Source organism: Triturus cristatus, chromosome 2_1 (assembly GCF_964204655.1).
Source record: "Triturus cristatus chromosome 2_1, aTriCri1.1, whole genome shotgun sequence".
NCBI lineage: Eukaryota > Metazoa > Chordata > Amphibia > Caudata > Salamandridae > Triturus > Triturus cristatus.
This window is the reverse complement of record NC_140581.1, coordinates 423,127,373-423,153,170: the sequence shown is the minus strand read 5'-3', so window position 1 is coordinate 423,153,170 and position 25,798 is coordinate 423,127,373. Positions and strand designations below refer to the sequence as shown.

The window sequence follows — 25,798 nt, the reverse complement described above, 5'->3', positions numbered from 1 at the left end:
GTGGGAGAAAGATCTGCCGCCGGTAGTCATTCGTTGGATGCGTGGAATGGGGGCGAGGGCTAGGTCAGCGGAGCAAAGCTGGCAGTTGGGAGTGTAGAAGGTGAGTCGTTTGTTGAGGTATGTTGGTCCGGCGTCATGGAGTGCTTTGTGAGTGTGTGTGAGGAGCTTGAAGGTGATCCTCTTGTTGACGGGGAGCCAGTGCAGGTCTCTCAGGTAGGCAGTGATGTGGCTGTGGCGGGGGATGTCGAGGACGAGGTGTGCGGAGGTGTTCTGTATGCGTTGAAATCTTTTCTGGAGTTTGGCTGTGGTTCCCGCGTAGAGGGCGTTGCCGTAGTACAGCCTGCTGCTGACGAGGACCTGGGTGACCGTCCTCCTGGTTTCGGTAGGGATCCATCTGTAGATCTTGTGAAGCATACGGAGGGTGTTGAAGCAGGAGGAGGAGACGGCGTTGACTTGCTGAGTCATTGACAGTGATGAGTCCAGGATGAACCCCAGGTTGCATGCGTGGTCGGTGGGTGTCGGTGCAGCTCCTAGCGAGGCCGGCCACCAGGAGTCGTCCCAGGCGGAGGGGGTGGAGCCAAGGATGAGGACCTCTGTCTTGTTCGAGTTCAGTTTCAGGCAACTGTTCTTCATCCATTCGGTGACGGCCTTCATTCCTTCGTGAAAGTTGGTTTTGGCGGTGGCCTTGGTGAGGGAGAGGATCAGCTGGGTGTCATCAGCGTATGAGACGATGTTGAGGTCGTGCGATCGGATGATGTTGGCGAGCGGTGTCATGTAGACGTTGAAAAGGGTCGGGCTGAGGGATGATCCTTGGGGTACGCCGCAGGTGATCTTGGTGGCTTCGGATCGGAATGTAAGGAGGCGGACTCTGGGTTCTGTCGGTGAGGAAGGAGGTGATCCAGTCCAGGGCTTTGTCGCGGATTCCTGCGTTGTGGAGGCATGTGCGTAGGGTGTGGTGGCAGACGGTGTCGAAGGCGGCCGAGAGGTCTAGGAGTATGAGGGCCGCTGTTTCGCCGTTGTACAATAGGGTCCTGATGTCGTCGGTGGCGGCGATGAGGGCGGTTTCGGTGCTGTGGTTGATAATATTATCATCTTTCTGAAGTGTAGTGATAGTGTTCCATTTTTCCCTCGAGATATTCTTCATTCTAGGCTTGGTGTGTACAAGTTTCAGCAGATCATCGCTGACTGTTTCATGAAATATGTCAATGTTGTCTTTCACATGTTTGTGGTATGTATCTGGATGTTACTCTAAAGTTAGTTTGGCTGGGTGCCCCTGTTTCAATACCTAGTATACGTAATGATTCATCGTCGTGTGTTGGGTCGAATGGGTTAGAGATCATGTTACTATTGGTAACCTGTGTCTGGTCTTGGAGATTATGTAATACCCCTAGTGTTTCAATGTCTTCAATAGCTAGCATAGATGGGTTACTCTCTACTAATCTGGGAGCAGTAATCTTGCTAACCTTTCTCCGTGTGGCATGCAATTTGAACAGTTTCACATTGCGTACAAATTTATACATATCAATGCATATTTGTGCATAGTCTTTTTGTGCATCATGGCAAAATGAGAGGCCTAGTTTAAGGACTTGTTCTTCAATGTCAGTTATTACTCGGTCTGATAAGTTCATTACCGTTAGTTGCTGTGTGTCGTCATCCATTACTGCCTCTTCGCATTCTGACCCCTTGTTCCCACACCAGTACTGCTGCTCTTTTCCCCTGCGGCGGCGTCTTTATTGGCTTTTGTTTTGGCGCCTCTTCCTCCTGGTTTTCCCCTGAATGAGTGTTCTTGGTTTCTTTGCATGAGGCAAAGTTCCTCGGAAAAAGAAAACATTTCTCCTGTGTTTGATGAGTTGCTGTCGAGGGATTCTTTATCAGAGCTCAAATCCGTTATGGAGCCACTCGCTCCTTTGTCTGCGATACCAAGTACTTTATCTCTTGTCATGTCAGCCCTTGCTTTGTCAAAATTCTCCGCTAAGGTAAGTATCCGCCCTATTCAGTAATCCTTCTCATCTCGTTGGAATTTTCTTTGTTTTCTTTCAATGACTTCTTTTTTAAAGGCTTTCACTTCTTCATCCACGGTGGCAAGTACTTTCTTAACTTCATTTTGATCTGTGTCTTTGTCGAGATTGTCCATGATTGAATCTGTTGCTCATCCCAGGCGTTCTTTATCAGAATATGCAGCATGGTTTTGGAACATGCATTTGTGTTGTCAGTCCACTCTTTGAGTAGCTGTGGTTTAGGGCTATTCAGAGTGGGAATAATGAAGATCCTTAATCCTCTAGGGACCCAGTTTACTTCAAGGTCCCACCACCTGCTTATCTCTTTCCTGCGCAGTCTCTCAGGCACATTGCCTTTCTGTTTGATACTCAGTGCTGTCTGTAGTACTGCAGGTTGGTTCCCAGCAGTCCCCGCTGTCTCTGGGTTCTTTTTTAAAATGAGACTCGCCAATGCCTTCTGTCCCTTCAAGAACTCCGTTGCCATTTTTTCTCAAACTCCGTAAATTTCGAACCGGCAATCAGTTCCCCTTACATCCGGCATCCGGCATGTGTAATGAGTTTACTCAGCGTACCTTGGCGTGACCGGGACCTAGGTCGTACCCTCGATAGTTACGATCCGTGCAGTTTATGGACAGCTTACTGTTTCGTTTAGCGTAGTTAGGCGCTCGCCTACCTGTTCCATGAATTCTCTTCAGTTGTATATAGAGCTCCTGCTCCTTGCGGTGAACAGCCGGCGGGCGTGTATATATATATCTATATCTCTCTCTATATATATATATATATATATATATATATATATATATATATATATATATATAGAGAGAGAGAGCGAGATATATATATATATGTATATAGATATATAGATATATATATATATAACCTAGTGGCGGTCACTAACCACTAAGTTGTTATAGTTAAGATTGCTTTTTCATAGGACTCTTATTTTTGGTGTTGATAATAACTTGGTACAATTTCACAAATGTCAACAATTCTTTCCAAAATGGTGCTACTATTTGACTGGTTTGTGCATGGAAGGTTTCGGGGTGGCCCGTCAGGTGGGGGCTAAGAAAAAGGGGAGTCCCAAAACACAAAATCCCAATGCATTTTTCCATAGACATATTTAAGACGTGCTACCTCAAAAACCGCTGAACGGAATTACACCAAATTTGTCAGGAAACAAAATCTTGGTCCAGAAAGAGTGTTTTTTGTCATTTAGTATAAATCAGGTCAGTAGTTTTTGAGAAATTAGGGATAAAAAATATTTGGATATCTGTTGGAGGGACTCTCATGAGAGCCCCTAAACCCAATTTAACAAAATAGAGTGTTCACATTGACCCAGAGGGCTTTTTTCCACTTGGGCCAACTCGTTCCAACAGGAGTATGGCTCCTGTAGGAGCGAGCGCTCTCATTGGCTGCCTCCTACATGAGGTAAAAACATGCGTTGTAAAGCCCTTCTTTGAAATGCCAGATATTCTGTTGGGGATGATGTCTTCTTACACTGCCATAATGTCACAAATCAGGCTGCACATGTATTCACTTGAAGAGTGCCATGGGAGGTTGGCCTCAAGCAGGGGGTCAATGGCAAAGGTCAAAACTCTGTGCGAGCTCCTATTGAGGAACAGCACTAACTTGTTGCTCGGCAGGCCTTTCCTCGACCCCCCCCTTCTGCAGGTGACCATTACCACAGACACCTCACTCACAGAGAGGCAAAAACCACCTCTACCACATGACAGTTCTGGGCATTGCTTACATTGTGAGGAAGATAACGCAAGTATCCATGATACTGATCCTAGTGGCTCCAACCCGGGTCACTCAACCCTGGTATTCCTTGCACCTGGAGAGGTCAGTCACCCCATATGAGAAACTGTTGCTAAAGCCGGACCTTCTAACTGAGCAACAGGATCAGCTCAGACATCAAAACCCCATATAGCTCAGTATGTCAAATTGGCCACTGAAATCCTAGAGTTCCGGTGCCTCGAGCTGTGAGAGGAGTCTATACCCAATCTGTGTGCCTAGTCTGTTGTTGTAATGGCTTGTTGTTGCCCATATAACAATTACATTTTCTCATAAGAAGGCCTCACAGCTTGTGCAAAGTTACCAAAGCTGAGTCAAGGATTCCCCACCAGAATCCAATTCACCTTTTTGCAACATATTGGTTGGACCTTGTGGGAGGTCAGTAACACCTCACATCACAAATTCTATATACTATAAATTAATTATTATTTAATGTATATTTTGAATGTGTACTTTTGTACAATTTTTATAACAATATATTATGAAGTATGCTAGTAGATTTCAGAAATGTTCATATTTAAGAGAATTATATGACTAAACCTGGATGTATAATATTTCTGTCTTGCAAGTAAAACCTGCAGCCTAAAACTCATATTCCTACATCTGTGTTCTGATCTTTAGTAAACAAACATCTGTAGTTATGTAGCTATATTTAATTAGTTTGGATGCCACTGTAGGGATCTTTCGAACATATGTTGCCAAAATACTATAAAAAGCAAATCTTAAAACTGATATTATTATGTGGAGGTGTCTACTGCTTCGTATCTAAAACGCATTGTGTTCATTGCTGAAAGTGTTTGTGCACATTCTCTTCATGAACTGTAGATGGTTTTCTGTGATATTAAGAAGTCATGGGAGGACTGCACAATAGCAGACACTATACTCGGGTTGTCCTCCTACCCTGTGTTAATTTGGTTCATCGTGGTGAGATCAAACTGACTCTATCGAACTTGCACGAGATAACATGCCACCGTAGTGTGCATGTAGTGGGAGCCAGATACACAGACTACGAGGCATATCAACAAGGCGGCGCTATAAAATGATCGCCGCTTTTGCAGCCATTTTCGGCCGAAAAGCGGCGATAATTTTATCGCTTTATCAGCAAGGTCACACTATCGCGTGAATCCTTGCCTTAGCGCCCTTTTCCGTAACGCCCAGCTTTGCATCTCTAATGAGATGCAAAGTGGGCGTTCCGTCCCAAAATAACTGGAGAAATGTCGCTAACCGACATTTCTCCAATTATCAATGGGCACGCTAACAAGCAAAGCGATGAGAAAAGTAGCGCCAACCGCGGTTATCTCTACTTTCCTTACGCCTGCTTTCAGGTTGACTTAGCCATTATATCCAATGGAAGGTGGATATAATGGCTAAGTCCACCCTGCCCTATCGACAAGCTATCGCCAAATGTTGTGCGATTATCGCTGGATTTACAGCAATAATCGCACATTTGGCAGCTTGCGCCTGGAATTTTATCGCTGTTGAGATAAGCGTTGCTGATAGCACGCTATCTCAGCGATAAAATTTGGCGTTAGCCGGCGATAATCATCCTAGCGCTAAGTGCGTTTAGCGTTAATTATCGCCGGTTGTTGATGATATGCCCCTACATTTGTTGACAGAGTTTTTGACATTGGTGAAATGAAGTTTGTTTAGGTATGGTCCCTGAGGTTGTGATTCGATTTTAGATGGGACACTTAGTTCTGAATGTATTGAAGTCCATACAGCAGTTTTTAGGAGAAGCCCATGTACACTATAATCATAGTGGCTCGGTGCAATGGCTTATATTGGACAATTATGCGTTATGTTTCATAAAGCTTTAGGGCAGGGGTCTCCAACCTTTTGTGTAGTGAGAGCTACTTCTGGTCAGTGAAAATCGTTGTGAGCTACTAAACCCCAAGCAACTCGCACATTTTTCCGACCCCTGATATATAATGCACTTCACTCAATTATAACACATGCTTCAACTCTGCATAGTCCATTTTCAGAAAATGCATAGTTCTTCACTCTGTTCAGCAACACACTGTCTGCTAAGCCTTGCACTCTCTGCCCAGCCTTCTACTTCCAGTAATCCAACTTCACTCTCTTGGCAGCTTTTTATCTCATCAAAATGTAGTCTACTTTACAATCGTTCACTTTGCAGTCTAGTTTTCGTTTAACTCAATTATGTTCTCACACTTTGTGCTGCACTGCACAGATTTCAGATGGCAGCATTCTCTCTGCGCCGTCCTGTCCTACACTAATCACATACCCATTTTCTCCAAAGTCATTCACTAACACTATAGCTGCCCACTGTGCGCAATCGCTACATACCCTTAAGGCACACACGTTTCAACTTCTTCCAAAAAGTTTTTTTGAATGTGTGTGCATCAATCTGTCTGTGACTCTGTGTACAATCCTTGTCATAGTGCTGCACCTGCTCAAAATTTCAAGGGGCGCCAGTGCATATTTGAATGTATTTTACTTATCATCAACTCAAAAACCCTTCTGCTCTACCTGTTAAGTTTTTGGTTAGCCCACCTCTAACAAAATGTTTGATGGGTCTCCTACCTACATAAACTCATTCCTGAGAGCTGGTGCCTTACTGCAAATGTGGGAGATTGGGAAGTATAAATGTATTTTCCCTTCTGACATTCTCCCTTTCTGTGGCTTGAATTTTGCAACTTTGCAGTCTGGCATTGAAAACGCAGAGAAGAAAAAGACAAAACCCATCAAAGGGACTCATTCTTTGAATTGTGACAATGCCCTGCTTCTGCCTGTTGACACGTGTAGCAGAAGAAACATTTGCAAAGGAAGAGGTACAGACCTATCTTTTTCAAAAACATGTACTTTCAGTAATGCTGAAGGTGCGAGTACTGTTCTAGTTGGCCCCAGTCTGACCTTCATTTTCAAAGTGCACCTCATATTAATTACAAAAATGCGGCTCAGTGCATGTGAGGCCCTTTGATTTCAACCTCGGCTGCCACCGCGCTTTACTATTGAATGAGGATGTAAAGTGCGGTGGCAGGCAGCGACGTTAGAATCCAAGATCCTTGCATGCTCTGAACTGCTTTCACTCTACTACACAAAGGCAAATATATAGCGCAGTGTAGTAATCAGTGAAAGGCTTTCACTGATTGCTACACTGGGCTATATATTTGCCTTTGCATGACTGACACCAGTTCAGTGCAGGCAAGCACCTTTGATTTTTATGCTGGCTGCCACTGTGCTTTATTAAAGGCAGGAAGATGTAAAACACAGTAGCAAGAGCCGCCTTTAGCGCTGGTGGCGGCCAGTGCAACAATGCTTGTGACCCCCCCCAGTGACCACCTCTGCTACGGATTCCTTCATAACCATACTTTAACAGTCCCCCTCAAGCCTCCATAACACTCTCTCCCAGATGCATTTATTTTAATTAGTTTTATAGCGCCACTCCTACCAACCAGAGTAAGGTGTCATAACATCAGTACATCACACAAATTACACAGAGACAATCAATCAGTGAAATGTTACATAAGACAGGGGACAAGAAGGTATAGGAGCCACAGGTCATCCATACAGGTAGACAGGATCGTTTAAGAGTGCTTGGTCAGGAGAGGCAGAAACACAGAATTTAAAACCTAACACCATGGTTGGGGGATTCTAATAGGAATTGATTTCCACCCAAATGAACCTATTTTGCAACTGCTGGGGGAAATCATAACGGCCCAGGAGCCAGCCTATACCTTGCAGTTTTCATTCAGCCCTTTGATAAATTACTTGCTCACTGTTCTACATTAGGATTTTAACTCCTAAAGAGCTTGCAACAATATGGTCTCTCTAACAAAAGTAGTAACCCACTGACCTATTTACATTTTATATATGCACTTTGTGATCTGCACCTTCTTTGCAGCAGGCATAGTAACCCTCTGTGCTACCTTATGCTGAGTAAAAACTTCCTTTGCAAGTTTACAGATTATTACACAAACGATCTCTCTCCGTTTCCAGGAAGTACATTCATAACCCAGTTTGACATTTTTATTATTGGCTGGAATTTGTTGGAGGCCAGGAAACCAGTAGTAGGTGCTTTTCTATCATTTTGGCGCCCCACATGAAGTTAGCACCCGGTGGCATAGGTCGCGCCACCCTAGCAGCACAGTACATGCATGGACTTTTAATTTGAATGTCAGCTGCCGCTGTGCTTTATTACTGTTAAGGCAAATGTAAAGCATGGTGGCAGCCGATGCTAAAATCAAAGGTCCGTGCATGCTCCGAGTCTGAACTGCTTTCACAGTCATGCAAAGACAAATATATAGCAGAGTGTAGAAATCAGTGAAATCCTGTTAAATCAAAGGTCCATGCTTGCTAGTCTAAACCAGGCCTGCTAACAGCTGGCACAGTCATAAAAAGCCAAATATATAGCGCGGTGTAGTAATAAGTGAAATGCTTTCACTGATTACAACACCGCGCTATATATTTGCCTTTGCATGAATTTAAAGCTGTGCAGTGCAGGCAAGCTCTTAACGATGGCTGCCACCGTGGTAACGGTCAGTGCCTGTAAGGAAATTTGCTGTTAACGTTGGCTGCCACTGCACTTTATTCCTACTGCATATGTAAAGTAAAATACAAAAAGGAGATCACAGCATATAAAGCTTTGATAAGGTAAGAGAAATCTTGTTGTTTCATTCAGGAAAGAGCCAGCAAAAAATTCATTTAAAGTATTATTCCTGACGGTGAAAAAGCTTTCTAATGTTCCCTCAAATAATATATCCGAAGCCAGTTCCTCTTTTTGTAACCTTTGCTTCTCGCTTTCAAACCAAAGTGGAACACATTTTTACCAAGGTCTCCTAATCCTCTACGCTTTCAGTTGAAGAAATCAACTTGAGCCATTATATAACTCTAACCCCACGGTTTCGGAGTTTACCCACTGACCAAAGAGCAAGTAATTAACCTGATTAAAGTCACGAGGTCAGGCTCACCTTTTCACCTTGCTCTGCTTCCATCATGCCCCTGGCCCCTGAGGTTATTGCCAACCATCTCATGGCTATCTTCAATAAAATTATATTAACTGGACAGTTTTCTACTGTGGTGGCAGCCGCTGTTAAAATAAAAGGTACTTGCATGCACTTTAACGGACTAATCTGCTTTCACTGACTACCACACTTTCTTTTGCCATTGCGCAGTAAAGTCAGTGAAAGTGCATTAGTGCAGGCAAGAAGCTTACATTTTCACATCGATTGCCACCGCGATATCAGCCCAGTGCCTGCTCGGTCAGGGTCCCACTTACCTTATAGCTGCTCGATGTTACCGACTCTGCTACTGCTCGGTCAGGGGCCCACTTAACTCACAGCTGTTCCGGGAGGCCCAAATAGAAAACAAATGCGAAGCGCGATGCCAGCCTGGAAAAGGCAGGTGGCGCGTGACTAGGAGGAATAACGTTACGTTCTTCAGCCCGCCCAGCCCCAGCTAAGCTCACTTCAGCCAATTAGAGCAGCTGGTGTGTGTGAGGGCGGGCCAGGGCTGATATTTGTGAAAGAAAATGACGGGATACAAAATAAAATTCTTAATGACGTCTCAATAATTAAATAGCAGCGCGAGCTACTCTCAGAGGGTCGGCGAGCTACCGGTAGCTCGCGATCGACCGGTTGGAGACCCCTGGACTAGATCATTTGCATGCATGGTGAGTATTACATGAGGCACGACGTTAATGTTGAGTGTTTTTTATGGCTGTATCCCTTGCCTGTTCTTAGTAAAAGAAGGTTGTGCAAGGTGCATTGCTCCAATGCTCCTGGTCAGATAAATAGGAAAGTGCTGATTGGTAAATGTGACCTGAATCATTGAAATCATATTTGCTGCCTTAACACTACAAAGTAAGGTAGTTGGCATCATGAAATACAAAGAAATACTTGTAAAACAGACAGGATTCAAAGATCACTGATGAGGCAAGCGTTGGGTCAAACAGAGGTAAGTTTCTAATCTTGGTTTAGTAAATGTTTGCGAAAGTAAAAGATTCCATTTACAAAAGTTAATTCTGGTTTTGCTCTCACAAGTTCTACTTTTTCCATTGATTCTTGTGTTGTAATGTTCATGAACTGTGCACAGCCTGGTTCTGTTTGCAGTTGCTGATTGCTGCGAACATCTTCTTTGCAGTGGGCAGCAGTTTGCACAGCAGATACAGCAGCAGAACCCAGAACTCGTGGAGCAGTTGAGGAATCATGTTCGGAGCCGATCTTTCAGCGGCAGTGCCGAAGAGCATTCCTGACACGAAGAGGGAAGTTGTGATGATACGACTCTTCAAGGTGAGTACTGTATTTAGTGTCATTTTTGTGCTAGGCTTCATGGGCAGAGGTTCACCACTCCGTACTGCTTTGGGAAAGCTTATGAGCTTACTCAACCCGCGTGAAACGGTTGTGTAATCGAAAAACGCATTCCTTAATAGCTCATGCCTTAACCACATGGTCTAAACCCCGACCACGTCTTTACCACGCATGCCTTTACCAGGCAATTTTGTGGTAAAAACATGTTTGGTAAATGGGCATGTGTGGTGAAGATCACACTCCTGCCCTTCTGCCCTAAACCCTAAAGATACCCTAAACTTAAAATACCTACTTCTCGCCTACCCCAGCCCAACTGCCCCCTCGACCTGAAAACTGCCCCTAACCTGTCTCCTACCATGAGCCCTACAACGCAGCCCCCTTAAAACTACTCCGACCCCAGCCCCCTCCCTGAGTCCTAAAACAAGCTCCTACCCCTAAAACCGAACCCCAACTACCCCCACCCCAGCCCAACTGCCCCTTTCCTGTCCCCACCCCAGCCCTGAAAACTACCACGACCTCCAACCCCCAAAACCACCCCCAACCCGGGTGTTCCCGGGTGAAACACTTCAGCTGACCCCATTTATTTAAAAATGGGGGACTGTTCACAATAAAACATTATTTCAACACACAATAAGCCCAAGCCTCTTTATAATATGGGGCCATTAACTTGGAAACAACTCACAATGCACTTCATAATAGATCACTTGGTTGCCAAACTTTCCAGGGCAACTTTCAAAACTTGGGAGGCTGGTCACATGGAGAGGAACAAGCCAGCTGCTTAGGAACCCTATTTACCATTATAAATCTAAGAGCAGTGCCTACCATTTGGTCAGCTCAAAACCACTTTTCTTGGTGCAACTAATATTTTTTTAATTTAAGGCATACAAAGACTTTCTATTTAAACCTTAAGGTTATCATGTCTTTCAAGCAAAACACTTTATAAGCCTTAACATCTTTATTTCTTTATCTTCCATTAAGTGACGTAAATCCCATGTGCAGCAGAAGATTTCACACAGAACAATTCTGTTAATTTACTGAACATTGCTATATTTGGAAACCAAAACTCACCCTTGAGTACAGTTTATTTTACGATGGAAAATGTGTCTCTGTTTCATTTTCAGGGGCAGGTTGAAGTGGACATTGGCAGTCCAAGGAACAGTGCTTGGTTGCTTCTGGCAGAAGATTCCTTTTGAGTCAACCGTACAGGGTAGAGTTGAGCATGGCAGGGCTTGCCATACTTACTTCGCTTTCAACATTCTTATGAAGACATTTCAAGTCTGATCCTATATTCAGAGTCCTGGAATGTGAATGAAAGTGTGAAAATGAACTGAACTCATTTGTCTTCCCATCTTACATGTAAACCATCTGGTTTCGGGGAATACGCTGCACATTAGGCACTCTTCACTTTGCACCGAAACCATGTTAGTTGGTACTGAGTAACTTGCTTTAGAAGTCAGTTACATTCAGTAGACTTGTTTGTCTCCCGTACAGACCTTTAAATAAACTGAAGACATGAACTGTTGAATCTATTGACTACCTGTTATAGAGTAACGGACATACAGTGTGCCTAGCAAAGTAACATTAAGCTAAGTCTATACTAAAATAAGCTTTCTGTATGTAAAATCTGGTCTACGAGAAGGAATTTATGGCACTTCTGAAGATAGCCAGTGGTAATTTGTTGTATGCTGAACGTCTACATCCTCACTGCTAGCATGCAGCAGTGTTTGAATTTAAGAAATGCTAGATGCATGGAGCTTAACTCGGATTTAAAGTTGTTACTGGTGACATGTACTGCATAAATATTATTCCGCTAGCCACCATTGTTAAAAAAATTCAAATTTGATTTGATGGAATATAGTGACTTCCTTCTTATGTGAGGTTATTAATTTCTGTTGAAATGCCTTATTCTCATTGGAATTCTGGTTCAAAGTACTGTAACGTTATGTTGGTGTCACCATACTTGGCCGTGTGAACTCCCTTGAGACTTTTTAAGCTATGTGATTCAGGCAGATGGAACAATCTTTAGAAAATCCAATTGTTCCACCTGGAGCATCTCCCTGTTCTACAGGTAGGATTTGCACTCTGAGATTTCAGTGTCTAGTTTTAGAGTTTCACAAAATGAAAGAATTCTGGAAGAAGAGGCGCAGAGCACTATATACGGGCAACCAGATGCTGCACCCAAACTAAATCTCAGGTAAAAGTTACCTATCCAGACTTTATAAAGATAGTTATCAGCTCTGGCCAAGCTAATAAAGACCTAATTTTGAAACTAAATCAATATGGCAATAGGGATCTCTGTGATGCCATGCAGTAAGAGCCAAGCCAGGTAACTGGGAAACAAAGGAGCCCAGTTCCTAGCTAGGATGCGAGGCCAAGGCCACAAGATGAAGAGTATTCAGTTTAGTATCTAACCTTAGAAATACCGGATGACAGCATCATGAAATCTAAGACATCCAAGGCTTTGATCTCAGGCATTAAAGAACACACCATGGTTGTTTATGGAAATAAATTAGTGTTCCTAATTGTATCCAAAATCACGATGAGAGAACCAAAGGATGCCCTGTTGAATCAATGTCTGTCTGGTTCAAACATAAAGTGAGCAATGGTCTTATATGGTCTCACGACCTAAAATTGGCTAGTAGGTTAAGCATCCCAGAATAGGAAAATAATACAGTGTGTGTCTTATTAGAATCTGGGTAGAGTAACTTATTAAAGATCTAGAAAAAGTGAAGAAGCCTTCAAAACAGAGTATCATCGCTTGAATTACAATTTTGCCTCTTGGTTAATGGACCAGTAGTGACCAAAACAACTGTAATAATCATCTTTATAATACCCTAGTATGGTCCATGTGAATAACTCAGTCAATCACTCAGATTGCATCTCACAGCTTTATGGAAGGGCCATGGGGTAAGTGTTGAAGATGAGATCGCAAATCGAAACAACTGACCGATGATGCTCATGCATTGACTCCTGGTGTTTACCCGAGGCCTGTGAAATTGGACAGAGAAATCTTACACGCACCACCCAACGTGGTGAACTGATACAATGAAAGGGTCTCTCAGCCTATAATAAGAGACTGTGACTATATCCTATCAGTAAAAGGACCTTATCCTCTCTTGTTGATCTGAATTACTGTTCCATTTACTTGAGTGAATGTTATAATTTCCCTTTTTCGTGCACTGTTTATCAAAACATGTTTTTTTAATTTCAAACTATGGTTGTATGTTTCAGCCAGGCCTCGAATGTGAAATATACTTGTTAACTTTCTACACTATCCCGATCAGAAAGATGTGGCTGTGTGCAGGGCTCTTGCTACGGTATTGTTCTTACATTCTTCCTGCCCTCTTTAGCTGTAAGGTGGTTCAGTTGGTTGTTGTTTGAGATCTCCTTGGTGGGGGTGGCTGTTGCACTGATAAATGTCACAAATAATTGTCTGGAACATAAAAATCCCTCTTTGCTGTTGGAGGGTACAGTGGTATCATCCCCAATTATAACAGTCTGGATTCTTAGATGCTCATGACAATCGCTCCTGCAGTGTTTTGTTATTTGCTTAGGATGTGACAGAATTCTGCAATGATCAACAACTCCAGAACAGATGCTCATACACCCTGCCAAACCTTAAGGTCTATGGCTCATCCATGTCACTGCCTTTTCACTAACAACTTTGCTGAGTGACCACATTGTTCTGGGAGTGACTTCCACAGTACGTCATACTTTTTTAGTGTATCAGGAATTAGAGCCTTACCTTTACGTTTACATTGCGGGATACTTCACTCCAGAAGCTGTGTACATGCGGGCAAACCCAGAGGACATGAAGTGTAGTGTCCTTAAACCCACAAAAGAACATCTTGCTGCTTTACTGGTAGTCATGTTGTTTCTTGTGAATCAAACTATAGGACGAATCTCATATCCACACGCGAAACAGGGTACACGGATAATGCCAAAGAGCTAGGTCCCAACAGGTACTTATTCGTATCTATCTTCGTTTTATAGTAATTGTACACCAGAAGTCCCCTCGGTAATCCTGTCTGTCAGTTGAAGGTGAGCAGATAATTTTGTCGGGGCAAATATACATCTACATATTGTTTTGCCAACAATTCACACATTTTAATCTCATGTATAAAAGCGTGAATTTGTAGACTCGCACACAAGCATTATATAAAAGCATGCATGTTTGTATCATTGCAGTCATATGCCGGTTCACATTGGCATGTTTGTATCATTGCAGTCATATCTCGGTTCACATTGGCATGTTTGTATCACTTCAGTCATATACCGGTTCACATTGGCATGTTCATATCTTTGCAGTCATATGTCGGTTCACATTGGCATGTTTGTATCATTGCAGTCAAATGTCGGTTCACATTGGCATGTTTGTATCATTGCAGACATATCTCGGTTCACATTGGCATGTTTGTATCATTTCAGTCATATACCGGTTCACATTGGCATGTTCATATCTTTGCAGTCATATGTCGGTTCACATTGGCATGTTTGTATCATTGCAGTCATATCTCGGTTCACATTGGCATGTTCGTATCATTGCAGTCAAATGTCGGTTCACATTGGCATGTTTATATCGTTGCCGTCATATGTCGGTTCACATTGGCATGTTTGTATCATTGAAGTCATATCTCGGTTCACATTGGCATGTTTGTATCATTGCAGTCATATCTCGGTTCACATTGGCATGTTCATATCTTTGCAGTCATATGTCAGTTCACATCGGCATGTTTGATCATTGCAGTCATATCTCGGTTCACATTGGCATGTTCGTATCATTGCAGTCAAATGTCAGTTCACATTGGCATGTTTGTATCATTGCTGTCATATGTCGGTTCACATTGGCATGTTCGTATCTTTGCAGTCATATGTCGGTTCACATTGGCATGTTCGTATCTTTGCAGTCATATGTCGGTCACATTGGCATGTTTGTATCATTACAGTCATATCTCGGTTCACATTGGCATGTTTGTATCATTGCAGTCATATCTCGGTTCACATTGGCATGTTTGTATCATTGCAGTCATATGTTGGTTCACATTGGAATGTTTGTATCATTGCAGTCATATGTCGGTTCACATTGGCATGTTCCTATCATTGCAGTCATATGTTGGTTCACATTGGCATGTTTGTATCATTGCAGTCATATCTCGGTTCACATTGGCATGTTTGTATCATTGCAGTCATATCTCGGTTCACATTGGCATGTTCGTATCATTGCAGTCAAATGTCGGTTAACAATGGCATGTTTATATCATTGCAGTCATATGTGGATTCACATAGTAGGCTAGAAACACATTTGTGCTTACAGCTAGGATGTGCAAATCACAGACTTAGTCTGCTTTTCATGAATCGGACACATACACTTGGTAGACAGATGCAGGAAATAGTTTATTGTAAGCACAACGTTTTCTTAATGATTGACAAAAACATTCTTTTGATGCTAAGCCTGTCAAATGAGAGTCAACATTTCAGATCTGCTGTAAGCGTCTCATTTGCCATCTTCAGGACTATGCAAAGTGTAGAGGAAAGCACCTAATACAGCTCAAAACGCAGGAAGGACAACAGTTCCTCGAATCAATATCATGTGCTAAGAGGCTTTCCTGTATTTCTGATCCAGGGATAGTGCAGATACTTCCTCAGAGGGCATCCACTTCAAGGGGTGTTAGAGAATTGCCACAGGGTTGTTGAATCGTTCAGTGTTCACAACTTCCTAAGGCCATGTATGCAATCTTCAGTATTCGTGTGTGCTGACAATGGACATCTGAATGATTCTGTGTCCTCTTTCTGCCCTTTGCCAAGTCCCCAATGCGTTCAGTGGGTCTTACCTTCACAGAAATCCCCATGGCAGTGCAGATGTTATCGACTGTGTCTATCTGGATCTGGCTCCCAGAGCTTTCCCTCGGCACTCCAGAATATGCTGGTACAACACCAAAGGGATTATTTTATTATTTTAAAATGGGAAAGTGTGACGTACCGGCGGCACAAAGCCCCCAAATTCCGCTTTCTCTTCTCCTTGTATGCTGTGCTGCATGATGTCACAGCCTCATTCGGGGACATGTTTACAACTAAATGGCACAGTGCGGCGCTGCAAACAATTTAGCAGCACCACGCTGCGTCTTTTGAAAAACGCAGGGATACACCATAGTGACAACATTACGGTGCACTCCTGTGTTTTCCCTTGCACCGCCGTAAAAAAGCTGCCTAGTGCCAGCACAGGCACCCTTGCACCATGGTGCAAGGGTGCCTGCGTTGCAGGGATGATTGTGGTTGTGCAGGAAGGGACACAAAAACCATCATTAAGGCCATTTTGCTCCATCTATTTGTGCTGCATTCTGCAGCACACAAAGAAAGAGCAAAAAACAAGAAGAAAAAAAGTATTTCTCCTTGTTGCGCCACTCCAACACCTCCTCTTCAGTAGGCGTTAGGTTTTGGCCCTGCCTCAGATTTAAAGGGAACAAGAGGGAAGGGGGATGTTGCAGGATGCACCCTGCCAGTTATATCCTAAAGTAGCAACAAAACTGTAGGTGTCACAGATAACCTCATTGGAAGGAGACCCAGAATCCTGTGTATAAGTGTGCCTGAGGACCCAGGAATTACAAAAACAAAATTCAAGGCAAGCCCTAGGTGCCATGCTTCATCATTATGGGGACGAATTGTCTCCCTGATTACAGAGAGTACTTTGTGCAGGGATGGTGCGGGTTGCAAAGTTTCAGCCTGCAGATAATGTGGTCTCTACCCAGAGGTAATAATTTACAACGGGGCGTCAAGGAGATGATAAAATAGAGTCAGGAGATGTAGGAGTGTTAGGAGGAAAAATGCTCCTACGCATCCTCAGCCCATTTTCCTGTCTCCTGGGCATCCTGTAATTGTAGATTTCTCACAGTTCGGTCGTGATTGGTCTGTTGTTACTTAAAGGAACCTAGCATAGCACATTCATTGCAACACTTACAGACCTGCTACTGTGCATTGTTGACCGCCCGAAAGAAGCTGGTGGATGATTTCTGCTGAAAGTTGAGCTTCTTTCAGAGTGAAGGACAGAGAGAAGGGGTGGTAACCGATATCAGGGCAGATAAATGATGGGCAGATGTAGAACAATTGTCCAGCCATGAACACTGTCAAGGTGAAGCAGGATACTAGGAAAGGTTTATTAGATGAGGTTACGAAGTTAACAGCTTTTCTATATTCTAGAAGGATTTCATGGGTGATGTAGTAGCCAGTGCAAACAAACGAGAGAGAGTGAACGGCTTATGACATTTGGATATGAATGTGCTAGTTTTAGGGTATTGGTGGGGCTGGAGTTGGTCGGATGTTTGGATGGCTACAGTTGGGGAGTTAAGAAGACCAGCATGCTTGAGGCATTCCGATGGTTCTAAACTAGAGACATCTTGACAGTTTTGTAAAGGAAGCTGTGTCCTAAGCAAGTAAGTCCTTGAACCTTATGAATGAAGGAGAGGGAGAATAAACAGTGTCACACTAATTGGTAGCGTAGAAGGCCGGCAGAACCATAGTGTGTGCTGAACCTGAAATGGGAAGGGTTTTATTTGTGAACTGTATTTTATGGATGCTTTCCCACCCTAAGCAATGTGGCTATGAGCCAGGATTGAGAAGTTGCAGTCTTGAAACAAACGTTCCCACATGACCTGTATTACTTCAACAATAGCTCTAAGTGGCCACTGTCCCAACACCTACTACTGCAGGAACAACATGGCATTGGTTTATGTTTTTTTAATTAAATTTTTTATTAGTTACTTATCTTATTGGTCATCTTATCACATTACTTAACTGGCATATACGATACATCTTTTGCAATCATATAGCCATATGCATATGAATTCTTGATAAAATATGTTTCTCATATACGTTTTTTAGATTTACATATATACAAAACCAAAACACGACGTACATTTATATAAACATATACATTTTTTTTACTTTATTCATCTCATTTTTGATCTGCATCAATAGATGTATGTGTACTCCCCCATATACCATTTCACTCACTCCTTTATCACCAAGCCAACACATTCTCACTCCCAACTGTTTATTCATGCCACAGCCTCCTACCACATACACTATAGATTACAACTAGGAGAAATCTGCAATTTCTTTTTTTGCTGTTTTGTGGTCTGGGGTTTTCCAAAGATACAGTCAACGCACATTTCTGTGGAACAGGTATCTAACCACCTTCATCGGGACTACACGATCCACACTATATCCTATGATGAATCCATATCGTGTAATCTGCAATGTAGCATACAGGAACAATAATTTATGTGGTCAGGACATTAAAATTACATCATTTTTACTGGATCTTAAACTATAACTTGCCAGGTTAGCCATTGTAGATCCTTTCTTTATAATCGCTCCCCATATTAGGGGTATATTTGAAAGCTCAAGGTGATGTGAATAAGTAACCTTTGTGAAGGTGCTTACCATATACTTCCTCTTTTACTGATACACCACTGTCCAGTGCGTGTTCAAAACTGCAGTGAAAAGACAGAGTTTCATTTTGCGCATTGTGATAGTGAGAGTGAGATCAGCAGGAAAACAGAATTAAAGCCAAATCCCTGTTGCTTGCAAGAGTACAACAGATTGCCTCCAATGTCACCACCATAGGGCATACCAGACGTTGTCTTTGTTTGGTTGCCAAAATGCACCTTCTCCTCATGTACTATGACAGGGCTCGCATGGATAAAAGGGTCTCTGTCTGCCAATGGATGATTCAGTCCCTTATATAAATGGTCCTGTTGAAAGTGGCAAACATATCTTACACCTGTGCTTGTCCTATAGTAGTGCGGAGGCATTCAGGTAATCAAATCTTTTCCCTGTTAAATCTTCGCGAAACTTGGTGATAGGGTGGTGCCTGGTGTAACAGCCATGGAAGCACTACAAACATTTGGTTTCACAGATGAAGAGTTCAACACATTGTTAGGCCAGGCCTCTCATGTGATAGTGTCCAATGTAGATAACAGTGAATGGACCAAATTGCTAAATTAAAAACAAAAAACAAAAAAAGAACGGCATCGCATGCAGTTAATGTTAGAGTACCTTAAAGCAGGGGGGATCTCATCAGGACTAAGAGTAAGAAATGTTGCGGCGCAATTTGTAGAGATACGAACATTTCTAGAAAGATGGTCTTACATAGCGAACAGATGTGCATGTGATTGGATGATATTAATTGTGGAAACAGCAAGTTATGCTTTAAGATCCAGTAAAAAATGATGTAATTTTAATTTTCTGACCATATAAGTTATTGTTCCTGTATGCTACTTTGCAGATTATCCCATTTTGATTCACTATAGGATATGGTGTTGATTGTGTAGTCCTGATGAAGGTGGTTTGATACCTTTTCCACCGAAATGTGCGTTGACTGTATGTTTGGGTAACCCCAATCCATAACACAGCAACAAAAGAAATTGGAGATTTCTCCTAGTTGTAATCTATAGTGTATGTGGTAGGAGGCTGGGGCAGGAATGAGTGGTTGGAGTGAGAATGTGTTTGCTTGGTGATAGAAGGAGTGAATGATATGGTATATGGGGGCGTGCACATACATCTATTGGTACAGATCGAAATGAGATGAATAAAGTAAAACAAAATGTATATATAAATGTATGATGTCATGTGTTTTGGTTTTATATATATATATGTAAATGTAAAAAAGTTTTTGAGAAACATATTTTATCAATAATTCATATGTATATGGCTATATGTTTGCAAAAGATGTACTGTATATGTCAGTTAAGTAATGTGATAAGATGACCAGTAAGATAAGTAACAAATAGAAAATGAAATACAAAAATGAAAAATACATAAACCAATTCTATGTTGGTATTCCTCCAGTAGTAGGTGGTTGGGATAGTGGGAACTTAGAGCTATTGTTGAATTATTACAGGTCATATGGGAAATTTAGTTTCAAGATGTTTTGTTTTCCCCTTTTCCCAGACCTAAAACAAATACTTTTTAGGGGGAACCTTTTTTCTTTTTGTTCAGGAGTTGCAGTGCCACCATTCCACTAGGCTAGGTAGTGCTGCAGCCATAAGGTACTGCAGGAGCCAAATTACTCTAAGAGACCAGAAAAGGGAGAACATTCCACCAGGCAAATTTGTATTTTGCTTGGAGTGGTGGAAATCCTTTCAAGGCACTAGCTGAAACCAGAATTTCGATGCCATCTCAAAGCAAGTGAGTATAAAGTGAAAGTGCAAAAAGGGTGTTGTATTCTAGTGTGATTCGAGTGGCTGTGAAGAGATACTCTTAATATGAACTTACAATGATCACTCGAAGACTAAAAGGAGACCCCTTTAGAAACGCTGCTTTAGAGAGAGTTGAGACTTTATTAAAGCACAGGGGCAGACTTTGTCAAAGTGCAGTAGGATTCATGTTTTTTAAAAGCAGAGAAATCTACCACAGTACAGGAGCATCTGTCAACATAGGGGTATATTCACAAGAACATGTGATAACTACCACAAAAGTAGCGTAACGCAACTTCCAATATCACAGCCTATCGCGGGAAAATAACCCTGTGTCAACGTAGCATTCACAACAAGGTGGTAGAATGCAAGTGTCACCAGATAACGCACCAAATCTCTGCTTGAAAATCAACGCCACGCCGCATAAATGCGATCCGCGAACGCAAAAAGAAAAGCAATGAGGCCAAGCGCGGTACAAAAAGTAGCGTAAACCAGCCACAGGCCTGCAAATCCCACGAGTCTGGCGGAACAATGAACCATAAAAACCTCACAAAAATACACCAAAAACAATCCAAAGTGTGTAGCAACATGGATGCACCCTGACACAGCGCAGGGGCCAACTCGAACCCCACAACTCCTACAGACTACCAGCAAGGAACAACGGGGTCGAGGAAGGCCAAGGGGGAGAGGAAGACAGGGTGCAGACCGCAGGAAAACAAGACCAGCGTCACGGAGGTGACAGAACACTACCAGCAACTGACTCACTAGCAGACCACATGGATTGCAGTCGGAGTGCCGAGGAGGCCAATCCAGGAGGCCAATACGCACCGGCATGACGTGACTACCTAAACCAGGCACAAACCCGCTGCCAACAGGAAGGCAGCAACGGCGACAGGGGGTGGCAGTCCAGCGCCACCGGAGGAGCTGAAGGAAACCCAGGCCACAGTTATCAGTGTGGAGACGGTGCAAGGAGTAGGGAGTACGGACATAGCTCGAGAGGACATGACACAACATCAACAGGGAGTGCAATGAACAGAGACTGGGGGGACGGCGGGAGTGGGCACAATGGCATACATGCACAACGAGGTGTAGCACACTGCACACCCACAATCACCCAGGCCCCATCCCCTTGGCACACTGCAGCACACCCACATTGACGACAATGAGGAACAACGTGCATAGCCGACACTGCAGAACAGAGGACACAACTGGCTCCGCACATGAACAGAAACATGCCTACTACATCTGACGGAGCCGCAAACTGAAATGGAAATGTACGTGTACGACCTCACATACGTCATGGAGACCAAATGCACACTGTCCCGCAAAAGAATCCAGCACCCTTCAAACAGTCACAATGTACATTGCCATACAGTCTGCATGCAAACCTGCACAATGCGCCAGCATATATGGTAACACAAAGTCAATACGCACTTCCCCATCACATCGCAGAGGGGCACAGAACACCTTCAGCAGAGCACAGAATACAACACATCAGTGATGCCGGAGAGGACCACCACACCGTCGACACCGACGCCCTACAACAGCACGTGGATATCCCACGCAACCCCCCACCAGGACCCGGACAGCCAAGCTACTCAGAGGAGAACAGACCACACAGCAGGAATCACCAGCAAGCACAGCTGGCTCACGACACTTCACCCACCCACACATCGCACCCCAATGCCATGTTCCTGCATGCCAAAAGGAGGTGGCCCAACAGGTGTGGGTGGGGGCCGAACCCATGGAATGCGAACCAGGACACATACGAAGGTGTCTCTCACCCTTCAGGGGCCACCAACACCGTCATAGAGACACATGCAGATGCACATTCACAGTACAGAACCACGGGCAGGGGCGCTCAAATAGTAGTCACACACCCATGTTGGCTCTGCGTACGACGGCCCTGCCCACTCCCCTTACGAATTGAGTGGGCGACGACAAAGCTACATGTCAAAGCTCCAACCCGCTGCCTGTGGTGACACATCTGCATCCAATGTACACAGCACAATGTAATGGCTTAGGGCCCAGGGCCCTCATGCATACAACAAGACCACAGGGACACACGCAGATATCATGTTGAACATGGCTACGGGCACATGCGCCCAGCCCCTTTATTGGCAGGGCCACATGTACAGTGATGCCTGTGCTGGATGTGTGTGGGTGAGTGCAAGCCATTCCGCACGGAATGTCTGGTGCTGGCAACCACTTGAACATTAGACACCAGTGCAAAGGAAACGGAAAACACATGCATAGGACAGCCAACATGCAAACAGAAGTGTCCGTGAGTTGCAGTGCACTGGGGATGGTACACTAGTGATGAGCGCGCCCATGTGAAGAAAAAGTCTTGGATTGTGGATTGTGTCCCTCCGACAGATACCTGATGCAGATGCAGTGGGGTGTGTCATACCTGCATCATCTTCCCCATCAATGTCTCAGGGCCCCCACACTGTTTGAGGTAACATAGCTGCGCAACCTCTCCACAGCTCAAAACTCAATCAGTAATGGACAATGGCTTGCGGTGCACTGAGTCACTGGCACCTGGATTGCTGAGCAGGGTATCAAGCCGATGATGCCATCCACGACAGGTCTGAGCAACTCCGTAAGTCTGTCAGGACCACCGTGCCGACTGTGGCAGATGGCTGGTGGAGGTGGTCCTTGCGGTGGTGACGTGTGCCTCCTGCGGTGATGCCACGTCCGGGCCGATCAGGTCTCGATTTGGTGTGTGAGCCCTGGTGGGACGCTGTTGGACCCGGAGGCTGCATATAGCGCAGGGCCACAGAGAAATGGTGTCGATGACCCCAAGGCCAACGCTTCAGGGGCCATCCAATATCTCAGAGGAAGGGGTCCCGGACCTGACAAGTACAGAGTTAGTGGCCCCAGATGCACAGCGGCTGGCACAGGCACCCCGCCACGGGGTGGTGACTTGCGGTGCAGTCAGTTGGGCCACACGAGCTGAGCGGGTCCTCATCAATGTGCGAGGTGTATGTTGCGGAGGGTTTTGGGGGACAGTGTCCTCCAGGGCATGACGCCGAAAGGGTTGATTTTATCCGAAAGCAGCAAATGGAGGAGTGGAATGCGACAGCCTCGTTGCCCCCACCAATTCGTTATCAGCTACATGAGGATGAAAACTGCCCCCTAGTCCATAGACTCAGACGCCACCAAAGTTCGACCAGAGAGTGTCCATAATTGTCGGGGAACAGACTTAGTGGCACCGGGGCTGAGAGGGGATGCTGTCTGCGATGATGCCGGTACGCTGATATGAACTCAGCCATTGCAAAATGAAGAGTCTGTGACCTATTGGACCGCAGTGTAGGCCGGAGGCAGCGGTCAGCAGTGGCCCACAGCCACGTGTCGTTGTCTGGCGAGGCACAGAGTTAGTGACACAAGGGCAGATGATCTTGTTCTCTCCGGACTGCAATGCATCATCCTCTTACGCCTCTCTGTGCGTGCGATGACATGTATTCTGCCTTTTCAATAACCGATGTTCAGTTCCAAATCTGTGACCCACTCGTGCGCAGCGTAGGCCAAAGGCAGTAGTCCGCATAGGGCCATAGACACGTGTGATTGTGATGCCATGCACAGACTTGTTGGCACCACATCGAGGTGAGTATAGTGACTTGTACTATGCCTTAAATGGTGCTCACTGCCATGGTGTAATCAAGACTCAGTTCCAAATGTCTGACCTACCTGACCGGGGTGTAGTTCTGAGGCAGCGGTCAGCACGTTCCAATCACCGAGTGTCGCCAGCATAGGTTGGATGGCCCCACCGGCCTCCGTAGTTCAGGTTCAGTGGCACCACGTGTTCGGACACCTCTGTGTATGTGACCCTGGTTTCGTCCGGACTGAGGCGCATCTTCCTCTTACTCTTCTCCGTGCGACCATTGGTGTGGGCTCTGCCATTAGTGATTTGCGCCTAGGTGCTGGATGTGGGACCTACTGGTCCGCAGGAGAGTCCTGGTCCCTCATCCACGTATCGCCAGCTGGCGTTGAACAGGGTTAGTGGCACCACGTGTCGCAGGCTGGCATTGAACAGGGTTAGTGGCACCACGTGTCGCCGTCTGGCGTTGAACAGGGTTAGTGGCACCATGTGTCACTGGCTGGCATTGAACAGGGTTAGTGGCACCACGTGTCGCAGGCTGGCATTGAACAGGGTTAGTGGCACCACGTGTCGCAAGAAGCCCATATGGAACTATGCCTCAATGATCGGGTGGGGCCGGGTGCTGTTGCCGCTGGCCCGGGTTTGGGATCACTGCCATTTATGACTCAGGACACAGTTTCACACATGTGACCTACTGGGCCGAGGAGTAGGCCTGAGGCGGCAGTAGAGTACGTCAACGAAAAAGGACTAAAGCGGGCCCATGTTGTGGAGGCCGTGATGGTCTGAGGAGGCTGCCACGGTCGCGGGACTCGGGCCTGGAGCTTGCGCCGGAACGTGGTGGGCACGCCAGTGTCGGCAAGTGATCAGTGAGGCCTGCCTGCGCAGGGACGGGCCTGACGGTTTCGGGTCGGCAGACGCACAGCGTCGCAGGTAACTCCGCTCTAGAGGATGGCGTCGGCCTCGTGGTGGGGTGAGAAGGGGCCGCCCTGGCAGAGACGTTGGGCTTTCCAGAAGAGGGCCACGCCCTGGGTTACGTGCTTCTTATTCACACCCATACACTGGCGTGGCGTACACCGGGCCATCCCACTCTGGTCACGCTTAGGCAAGATTTCCGCGAGGTCCCCCACTGGCTGTGGTGACATGGTTGTGTCCACTGTCCAATACACTCCATAGACCAGAGGTGTATGTCGCCATGGATATGGGTGTGTGCTGCATACTGTGGTCTGTCCAGCACATCTCCACCACTCTTGACATTGTGTACTTTCCCAATCATGTAACTACTGCATCCTTCATACATGCCTGTTTGCCACCTCTCCCCACATTCGGCTGTTGTGTGGCTGAGGTGCCAATGCCATTGACGGTTCATGTTCACAGCTTGGCCAGGTAACCATTGTGAGTTGTTCTGTTGTGTCTGGTGGGTGGGCATGTTCTTGTGCATGTTGGTTGTGATTTTGTGAGGTGTGCATTGCCGGAGTTGTGATTTAAATGGTTGTGGAGTTGAGGTGAGGGGGGTGTTTGGAACTTGCCAACGGGCTGTGCATTTCCTTTGTTGCCATCCTGTCTACGCTGGTTGCCGATGGACTGTCGGAGGATGGAGGAATCATGCACACTGGCTGTGTATTTGAAGGCGACATTGTTGGAGCTTCCACGGTGTTCTGTTGTTGCCTGCACATTGGGGGTGGGACGTGTGCTTACTGTTGCGGTGATTGTGTGCTGTGTCACCAGGGGGCACAGGTGGGACATGTGTGCTGTGGATTGCCCCCAACACGTGCGTACATCCTGCTATGGCGTATGGTCCTTGCTTGGTCTCCAGCGTGACCTGCGCATTGTGTTGGACGTATGGGGACTGGGGTACCAGGGTGATGATGATGTCCAGGACAAGTGTGAGGGACTTGTATGTGGCTGACAGTGAGACTCATCCGACTCTGGCGGGTGTTGTTTGGG

The 25,798-nt window shown here is 45.1% G+C and overlaps 1 protein-coding gene across 1 annotated transcript in view; it reads left to right on the top strand.

Annotated features, from left to right (window-relative positions):
- SGTB (small glutamine rich tetratricopeptide repeat co-chaperone beta) overlaps positions 1 to 13,187 on the top strand; it is a 143,329-nt gene extending 130,142 nt beyond the window's left edge. The window contains exons 11-12 of the mRNA XM_085631826.1: positions 9,894 to 10,042; positions 11,182 to 13,187. Of these exons, the coding sequence (XP_085487952.1) occupies positions 9,894 to 10,005 (112 nt within the window). The 3' untranslated portion in view covers positions 10,006 to 10,042; positions 11,182 to 13,187. The remainder of the gene's footprint in view (positions 1 to 9,893; positions 10,043 to 11,181) is intronic.
- Positions 13,188 to 25,798: the final 12,611 nt, after the last annotated feature.